Source organism: Mus caroli, unplaced genomic scaffold, assembly GCF_978045245.1.
Source record: "Mus caroli unplaced genomic scaffold, Mus_caroli_1 scaffold_4, whole genome shotgun sequence".
NCBI classification, from domain to species: Eukaryota; Metazoa; Chordata; class Mammalia; order Rodentia; family Muridae; genus Mus; species Mus caroli.
The window spans coordinates 55,033,020-55,043,104 of NW_028227259.1; the positions used below are offsets into that span (position 1 = coordinate 55,033,020).

Genomic DNA, 10,085 nt, shown 5'->3' on the forward strand with positions numbered 1-10,085 from the left:
AGTCTGCTAATGGTGTAAACTCCTGACTTAATATTTCACTGTCTATCTGTAACTTCTCTCTAGCTGCTAATTGCTATTCGTTCTTTTACTTACTCTATACTTAATGAAGTCACTCATTCAAAACCAGAGCTCTCTGGCTATCGTAGCCCTTTCTCTAGACCACATAAAACAACTGAGAGGAGTGCTGTTGGCAGACAAGATCAGATCAGTGGTAGCTCACCCTCACCTGTCTCTCCCTGACTCCTAGGAGTTACTACATTGTTTACACCTTCCCACTGCCTGGCACTGTGCCCTGCAGATGATTGAAGCTCTGTGACACGTGGGTTCAGTGGAAACAAACCTACCCTAAGCCCTTTTCATCAGCTTGGACTCTAGCTGAACAAGCATTTGGTGCCTCTGCTCTGGCTACATCAGAGCATTTGTTGCTACCTCATGTACCACTGATCTGCCCTGTCTATCTCTCTACAGTGCATGCTATCTCCCAACCAAGTAGTTCCTGCCCCTTCTTGGAATGCTTCCTCTCAGAGGAAACACCAGCTCAGGCCCATCTCTGCTCATCTTAGTCTTTGCCCTCTTTAACTAAAAACAGTGGTTCATGATCCCTCTGGGGGTCATATGACCTTTTCATAGGGGTCACCTAAGACCATTAGAAAACACGGATATTACATTCACAACAGTAGCAAAATTAGTTATGAAGTAGCAACGAAAATAATTCTGTGGTTGGGAGTTCACCACAACATGAGGAACTGTATAAAAGGGTTGCAGCCTTAGGAAGGCTGAGAACCACTGAGCTAGAGGGAAGGGACCCGGTTCATATTCTACTTCCTCTATGTCTGCTCCTCTGCCCAGCTTATGTATTATTATTGTGCATGGTCCTTTTATTAAACAAAAAATATCAGCTAATGGGAGTGAATATATCAAGAGATTAACAGGATAGGCTGTCTTCCCTTGTCACCTCCATTTCCTGTACTCACTGCCCTGATTCTCCCTGCGTATTTCTGTCTCATTTTAAGAGGCCAGACATTTTGCCTTTCTGTCCCAGAGAAGGGAAGCCCAGCAAAACCCAGGGATAGCCATTTCCATTTTGAATGTCTTGCCTTCATGATGTCATATAGCATAAATGGCTTCCCAGTAGCTCCCTCTACCAAGATCTCCCAGAGATAAGAAAGAATATCCTATGTTAAGGGTAGGGCAGAATCAAGCTGCAAAGGAGGACTTGGTCCTTGGTCTCTTAGAAAGGATGCTGAGCTTGATGAGAGAGAGCGTGAGGGATAGGGAGGGAATATGCACGGCTCCTTCAGATACAAACCTGTTGAGTTGAAGAACTACAAAGATACAGAGTACAGCTGCCAATCGCAGTGGCTGAATATCCGCTGCCTCCTCTTTAAAATAAATATATGCACTGTCATATTTTCATGTAATTTGCATAGGTAAAAACCACCTTTCTAAAATCTGAAGTTCTATAAACTTATAGCCACCCCCATAATCGAGATAAAGGATTTTTCCATCAAACTAGAAAGTTCCCCCCAAGTTCCGCTTTCACATCACTATAAAGCTCTGGCAAACCACAAGAGTTTTCTATCTCTTTACTTTTGGCTATTCAAAGATTTCTTTATTCTTTGGTCTCAGTAATATCCATCACTGGGTGGATATTCATGCCCCAACTATCAACTGCACACACTAAACAAATGTGGGGTTTTATATATCAAAGAAACCTTAATAAAACTGTGTTTAGAGACTATATGAAGGGCTAGAGAGATGGCTCCGTGGATATGAGCACTTGCTGCACACACATGAGGGCCTGGTTTCAAATCCTCACTGTCCACATAAATAAGTAGCTGTTGGTGTGGCACATGCTTGTAACCCCAGCACTAATCTCAGCACAAGTGGGGAGAAGTCAGGAAGAGCTCTGTGGCTTGTTAGCTACCAGCCTAGTTCTAGGAAGAGTGAGAGCCCCTGTCTTAGAAGAATGTGGCAGATAGAGACAGAGTAAGACATTGAGTATCCACTACTGGCCTCTGTGCATGCACAGGTACACACACACCGAGACACACACACACTCAGACACCCACATGCATTCACTAGCACACAATGACATAGACAGACAGACATTCAGACACACTCACATCACACACACATACACTGACACAGAGACACTGACATAAACAGATAGACACACACTCATATCATACACACATACACTAACACAGAGACATTGACATAGACACACACACACTCATATCACACATACATACACTAACACAAAGACACTGACATAGACAGACACACACTCACATCACACATACATACACTGACACACAGACACTGACATAGACAGACACACACACATACACACTCACATCACACACACATACACTGACACACAGACACTGACATAGACAGACACACACACTAACACACAGACACTGACATAGACAGACAGACAGACACACTGCTTTCAGAAGTGACTACCAAGGTCTATTCCTTCCAGCAGTGGAGAATTCTGCTGGCTCCGCATCCTGCTAGTTCTTTATTAGTTTATTTGCTGTTTTCCATTCTAACAGGAGTGTTGTCGTCTCTCCCTGTGGTTCCAATTTCCATTTCCCTAGTGACTGATGATGCTGAACAGCTGTGCAGGTGCTTACTTGCCATCCCTATCTTTTCTTCAGAGCAGCATCTACTTAACTTTGCCCATTTGGAAAATTAAATTGCTTATTTTCTTATTTAGTCATAAGAATCGTTTATATATTCTGGATATGAGATATGTATTCTGCTCATACTATCTCCCAACCCATGGCTTGTTTTGCATTCATCAAGCAAGTCTTTCATAGGCAAGTAACTTCTAATCTTTATAAAATTCAGCTTAATCTACCTCTTTCTTTAATGACTTTTTCTTTCCATGTTCATAGATACTCTCTCTCTCTCTCTCTACCCTTTAGTAGGATCCTTCAAATACAAGTTGGGTATATCTAGCTAAAGATTATATTTTCTTTCTATCCTTTCAGTCAATATTGGTCATATGACAGCATTCCAAGCAATGGCTTGTGACCAGAAGTGATACAGAAAGCTCTCCATCCCTCCTTCAGACAAGAAAAGCCCCTGCTCTGGACTACCCCTGCCCTCTCCCTCCTACCCTTCCTATGGGCTAGGATATATAGCAGCATCTGGGTTCAACCACCCAGCTGATGGCCATGCCCTAAATTATAGTAGAGCAACAATATGGAAGGAGCCTGGGTTCTGAATGATCCACAGTGCAGAGTGTAGGCCCACCTGGACTGCAGCAGTGTACCAGGAAAGGCACATGGATGTCTATCTTGTTTAAAATAGTACATTTAGAGAGTGGGTAACTTGGATTTTAACAGATATACCCATTTTTCTTAGAAAGTGAAGTTCTTTAGACCCAAGTTTTACCTTCATCAAAGCTGGGGTCCTATAGCTTATGCTCATTTGTGCACATTCACCTGCCAAGCACAAGGTTCAGTACAAGCAGGCATTAGTGTGTTTTTATCTTCACAATACCTAAGGTAGCCAAGCACGGTGATGCAACCACTAATCCCAGCCCTCAGGAAGCAGAGTGGATCTCTATGAGTTTAAGATCAGCCTGGTACACATACAGAGTTCCAGAATAAACTCCAAAAACAGATGAGCATTTTTACTGTCCTCTCAAGGATTAGGGAAAGAAACAAGGAGGCTCACAGGAGCTGCATGGCAGCTCTTATTTGCTTTGCTTAGTCTCCCAGTTTTATTTGGGGATCTTTTTTATCCCTGTTCTCAGTCTATGGAGCCTTAACAGATTCATGTGCACAAATCCAGGCCTAAAACCATCAGATCACCACATTGCTAAGCAATCCCTATAGGAAAAGAGAGTGACCTCCAAAGGGGTTTGGCAGCCAGGCACAATGGCTCCTGTCTATAATCCCTACACTGCGGGGAAGGAAGAGGATCACCATGAGCTCAAGGTGGGGGGGAAGGAAGGAAGGAAGGAAGGAAGGAAGGAAGGAAGGAAGGAAGGAAGGAAGGAAGGAAGGGAGGGAGGGAGGGAGGAAGGGAGGAAGGGAGGGAGGGAGGGAGGGAGGGAGGAAGGAAGGGAGGAAGGAAGGGAGGAAGGGAGGAAGGAAGGGAGGAAGGGAGAAGGAGGAAGAGAGGGAAGGAGGGAGGGAGGGAGGGAGGGAGGGAGGGAGGGAGGGAGGGAGGGAGGGAGGAGACAGAGACAGAGACAGAAAGAGATAGACAGAGGAAATTAAAGGTGTTTGTAGTGTCCTATGATTTTATGGGACATTAGACAGGTGATTTCACTTTCTCTCTGGACTTGAACTTGATGGGATGAGAATACAGAAAATAAGCAGACCCAAATATGGGGGGGGGTAGAATTCCTTTGTGTGCCAAATCCAGAAATGCAAAAAGAAGCACACCCAGTCACAGTCACTGGACCTGTTAGGTAGGGCTTACCATAACACTACCATACACCAAATGTGGCAAACCAAAAGCAACCAACTCTCTCCTAGTCCTGGAGGATAGAAATCCAAACCAAAGTGTCAACAGATCTGTGTTCATTTGAAGTAAAGTTCCACTGCTGCCTTGACTAGCTTGCAGTGGCAGCTAACAAGCCTTGGTATTCCTTCACTGGATGCTAACTCCAAATTCTGCTTAGGTCACGAGTTGGCCATCTTTCTCCCTTGTCTTCAAGAGTCTGTGCAGTAAGAACACATCCTGACTTTCTCACGTTTCCACAGACACTACTTTAGAATAAAGTCACACTGATAGGTATAGAGGGGCACAGTTGACATATACTCTGAGCCACCATTTACTGTGTAGAATCAGTTGATAAAATGACTTCTAAGTTTTAGCCATTTTAGCTCAAGGTTTTGATCATTTGCACCAAGCAACAGGTAGAGCCAATGCTTGTCCTTAAGCATCTTAATATCTGTTCGCATTTCATCTAGGCTCCACCTCCACAATTACCTGGCAACAGCCAGGTGTGACTGACATACGATAAAGGGGGCTGCTTGCCCTCCCCCCTCTTGCTCTTGCTCCCTTACCCTCTTCCCTCCCTCTCCCCTTCCCCCGCTTCTCTCTCTACATGCTCATGGCTGGCCTCTCCCCCCACCCCTCTCTGCCTTTCTGTCAACTCCCATCCTCATGAATAAAGTCTATTCTATAGTATACCATTGTATGGCTGGCACCTCAGCAGGGAAGGGATGCCTCAGAATGAGCCCACAGAGGCACCCCTTTCCCCCACATCATGTGACACCTCCACCAAACATAACCCTTCTTCTTCCTTTCTTTTTATAAAACACAACAATGTCTTCAGAGTCTAAGTCAACACTAAAACTAAAAGCTGGGTCTTTGGATTAACTGACCACACATGAACTCCACACTGGCTTTGAGTTTTTCAAAACCAAAGAGCTGTGACTTGGAGCTGAGATAGAGGGTTAACTGTCTTTTGTCTGCCTTACAGTCAATGTATACAACATGCCCAAATGAACCAACCAAATTCCAGTCAGTGATTAGGCTAAGAGACAACTGTCAACTTGACTGCATTGAGAATCACTGAGAAGGTTGGTGGGGACACTGCCATGGGTATATCTGTTTGGGCATTTCCAGGAAGAATAATGGAAGGGAAAAGACCCACCCTGAATCTGGGCAGAACCATGCCATACCATGGGCCTAGACTAATGAATGAGGAAACAGGGGAGAAAGCCAGCGAGGGAACTGAACTCGCTGCTCTGTTTCACCACATCTTCCCTGACCTGATGGACTGAACTGTCTGAATGCATGCACCAGAATAAACCCTTCTTCCTTAAGTTATCTTTGTGGAGTTAACTGGCCACAGAGACAGAAAAGTAATTAATACAAGTCACAGATTATGTGTGTGGCTGCTTTTATGATTTCTCTAAGGCTGATCGCTCACCATGTGTGGCAACGAGATGCCATTTGCACCTCCTCAGGCATTGAATGTCACACTCAGAGCATTTACAGCAGGGCTGTCACCACTGGTTACCCTAAAAATGGGGAAATGGCCTGATCTCTGTAGGCTCATTTTAAATGAAAACCATGTCTGAACCAGTAGAGGAAACCAACTGAAAGACAGCCAGGGCTCCAGGCAGGAAGGGAAATGGTGTAGAGACCCAGGTGGGACTGAAATCCAGACTTTCTGCAGAAAGAGGTGCTATTCCTTTGCAAAGCTCATTTGGCCCTGGTACAAGTTGCTTCCTCTAGGTGCCCAAATCTCTTGGTAATGCTGCCAGCCATGGTTCATTGCATTCAACTTGGACAGATACCAGTCCACACACAGAGAGCCCCACTAGCTAGAAAAGTGGATAGGTACTTTTCTGGGCAGCTGGAATTTCAAGAAAGGCAGACTAGGGGGGGAATCTCTCAGCACATACTTCTCATCGCTTTCCAGCAGCAGGTGGATTTGTTCCCCATGGCTGATGTGTCAAATGAACACCAAGTAGGACTTAAAAGACTAAACACGTATTCCCTTGGTCAGGGAAAGCAGATGCCCAGAGTCAGTGTGCCAGTGGACACTCCTTGACTTGTGCGGCACTACTCTAATCTCTGGTAGTGTTCATAAGCTTTTTCTCTGCGTGTCTGTCTTCCTATAGCCTTCTCCCCATGTCTCGGTGTCTCTCTTTCTCCTTTCTGTAAAAAAGACACTAGACATTAGATTAAGGGCCCACCCTAAATGTAGGATGATCTCATTGCAAGATCCTCAACTTCACAATATCTAGAAAGACCCCACTTCCAAAGAAAACATATGACTAGTTACTAGGAGCTAAACTTCAGTCATATCTGTGGGTGTTTGGGAAGGAAAATTCCATTCACTATAAATAAATTGAAGACCCAAAAATCTGTCCTTTCATAAGCATCCAGAATGACTCCGATCTTCAGGCCTTGTTTTGAGAAAGCTGATCCATTTGCTTCAGATCCAAAGATGGATTAAATATGGCCCCCTGCCTTGGAAGGCTTACCATTTGATGAGAGATGTAGACAAATCATATGAAGCACTGCCTCATACTGCCAAGCAAGGTCCCAGGACCAGGCAGACCAGGGTTCAAGTCACTTACAGCAGTGAGGCTTAGAGCATGCTCCTTGGCCTTCACGAGCCCTGATTCCCATCCTGTTTGTGAGGTGATTCCTATATAAATTGTTTTTGAATGAGGAAAATATGGCTTTCTGTACAAAAACTGACATGAAGGGCACAAGACAAGAGACGGACATTCGGACCTAAGGCAGAAAGCAAATTCTGCTCCTGCTCACAGTGTAGGGGCCTTTGATATACAGCTATGAAACAACGAATTCCATTATTTTGTAGCATGTAGCCCATGATAGCTAGGAATGTCTGCAAAATTATGAACCTGAGGCATGAATTTTTTATACATGTTTATAGCACAATTGCATGTTTCTTATATGTTATGACATCAACAAGACTTTGGGATAGATGGGACAACTTTTAAAAGACCCATTTCAGGATCTGTGGGCTTACTTAGCCAACTTTTATCCATTATCTTCTGTATATGGAGCTCAAATTATAGGCTTTGGAGAGCCAATTAAAAAACAGTCTAGCTAGAATCCCACTACCATGCAACGTGGTCAGTCCAAATAAACACCTGGCACTGGGCGGCACCCTGAAGGGACACCTGGTACAATTTAGCTTTGATTGCAGTCCCTTTCTCAAGATGTTTTCATTGTTTATTGAGTGGCTTTCTTCCCAGTAAACATCATGTGTTTTCTGAAGGCAGGAGGTGCTGAAGTGTCCCCTGAGTCGGTGACCACTGCATTCTAAGAGCAGAATAGTGTAACTTCTTGTTTATTGTTTATTTGTTTGGAGGGAGAGAGGGTCTTAGGCAGAGCTTTGAACTCACTATGTAGCAGAGGATGGCTTTGGTTGGACTCCTGATCCTCCTGCCTCTACCTCTACCAAGTGCTGGGACCACAGGCGTGTATCCCCATGGCCAAGTAGTGTGCTTGATTTGGAATGACCATTCTCAACATAGATCTACCTGAACAAGAATACCGTATCTTCTAAGTCAGAGCCCACTACTGGACTTCCATGGAGAACCCACCCCCACCTTCATCATCTTTTACCCACCCCCACCTTCATCATCTTTTACCCACCCCCACCTTCATCATCTTTTACCCACCCCCACCTTCATCATCTTTTACCCACCCCCACCTTCATCATCTTTTACCCACCCCCACCTTCATCATCTTTTACTGCTATAGATGATTCTGGATGGGCCCAGAGATGAGATTCCCAGTGGATATATTCCTTGACACAAAGCCTGATAGAGAAGATAACCTGACAGAGAAGATAGAGATGGGCCATGGGCTGAGACATAATCCTTTCCAGTGCTAGACCAATGTTTGAAGGAACTAAACTAAGTGGCTCTAAGTGGTGGAGTTCATGACTCTACACACACTGGGTGTTAAGTGGCTAGATAATGGAGGAGCCTTCCATACAGGTGAGGGAGGTGAATTGGTAGCTTGCTAGGGGAAGGAAGACATCAGGATCCCTCTCACCTGGAGAAGCTAGCGGCCCGACCTGAGCCAACCAACTGGGTGGATCAGAGAGAAGGCAGCCTAAGAGTCTGAAAGCTTCCTTCTGGCCCGTTCACAGGGGAGGGCATGGAGTTGTCCATATCCACAGGTCACATCACCTCTGTACCTGTCTCATTTTCCTTTGAGAAGTGAATGGCTTCACTACCTCACAGCACATAGTAGGTGCGGGAAACAGGAGCTCAGAGAATGGAGTAAGTGAACGCATGAACCAACCATTGCAAGGATGCCAAACTCTTTCACTTAAGCCGCTGCTCCTAGTCATTGCACCTGCCCAGTTGTTACCCAAGGGCCCGGATGGTCCCTCAGGCGTCACCTTTTCAGCATCGGGAATCATCCAATCGCTTGCCTCCATAACAGTGGTGACTAGGCAGGCAGGTGGGGCTTGGCTCTTTCCCCTCCCGGATCCCAGGGCTTCTCAGCCTCTCCAATCCTAGGCCAAACACTGGCGAGCGAAAGGCCCCTCCCCAAAGCCTGGCACCAGATGGTGCGGGCGACAGCGGCGCCCCCGCAGGCCCGAACGTGCGGGGTGGACCATGCACCTGCAGGTCCTGCCGCGGCCACCTGCTACCCGGGCTCACACGGCTTGGGGACCCGCTGCAGCGGCTCCGGAGGCCGACCCGGAGCCCCGGCCTCACCTCGCTCACCAGCCCCTGCCAGTCGCTCTCGGTCCGATCGCCGTCCATGTCCCTTCCTGCGTGCGCGGGCGGGCTGCACAGCCGCCTCCCTTCTCCTCCTCCTGCTCCTGTCGCCGCCGCCGCCACCCCGGCCCCGAGCAGCCCAGAGAGGGCCAGGCACCTCCGAGCCTCCGCGCCGCCGCCTCCCGCGGCCGCCCGCGCCGCTGCCTCCACGTCAGCCTCCGCGGAGGAAGGGGAGGAGGAGCCGGGCCCCAACCACTGCCCTACAGTGGCTCGGGGCCAGTGCCAGCCGCGGCACCCCGGGGACCCCAGGCCACCAGCTGTGTCTCCTAGGGAAGGGAGCCTGCGTGTGAACCATCACATAACCCCAGACTCGAGCTTTCCCAGGCCTGTGGTGAGGGAGGGAGGCTGGCGAACAGGTGGGTGTCACCCCCAGGTCGAGAAGCCAAACTCCTCCATCCAGCCATCCCCTGCCAAGTCAGGCCTCTACCATTGAAACTGAAGCTCCACCAAGGAAGGGCCCTTCTTTCCCCTGAGTACACATTGGAACAACCTTGGCACGCAGTAGATGCTCTACATCTTTTGGTCGAGCGTATGAATGAAGCTCACCATACTGTACATACATTATACTGATTTTTAAAGCGACCAACATTTCTTTTTAAGTATCTGATGTCGTACTAGAATGCAAGTACAAAGTTTGAAAATAAAACTCTAAATTCTGAATAGGGCCAAAAAGCTTGGTGGTGGGATTTAGCATGAGTTAAGAGAGGAGCTGAAGATTGTGCTATTTCTGGGCTCTGTGTAGAAGAGGAGGTGGAAAGGCTGCAAAGAGTCAGAGATGGTGGGTGACTTCAAGGAAACAGTTTGCAAGCACAACAGGGCTCA

The 10,085-nt window shown here is 46.9% G+C and overlaps 1 protein-coding gene across 2 annotated transcripts in view; it reads right to left on the minus strand.

The window, feature by feature from the left end:
- Positions 1-9,609, minus strand: part of Ccdc149 (coiled-coil domain containing 149) — a 102,991-nt gene extending 93,382 nt beyond the window's left edge. The window contains exon 1 of one of the 2 annotated variants that reach the window (XM_029477845.2): positions 9,201-9,609. In XM_029477845.2, coding sequence (XP_029333705.1) covers positions 9,201-9,248 — 48 coding nt within the window. In that variant the 5' untranslated portion in view covers positions 9,249-9,609. The remainder of the gene's footprint in view (positions 1-9,200) is intronic. The other variant, XM_021163107.3, reaches the window with a different exon arrangement.
- Positions 9,610-10,085: the final 476 nt, after the last annotated feature.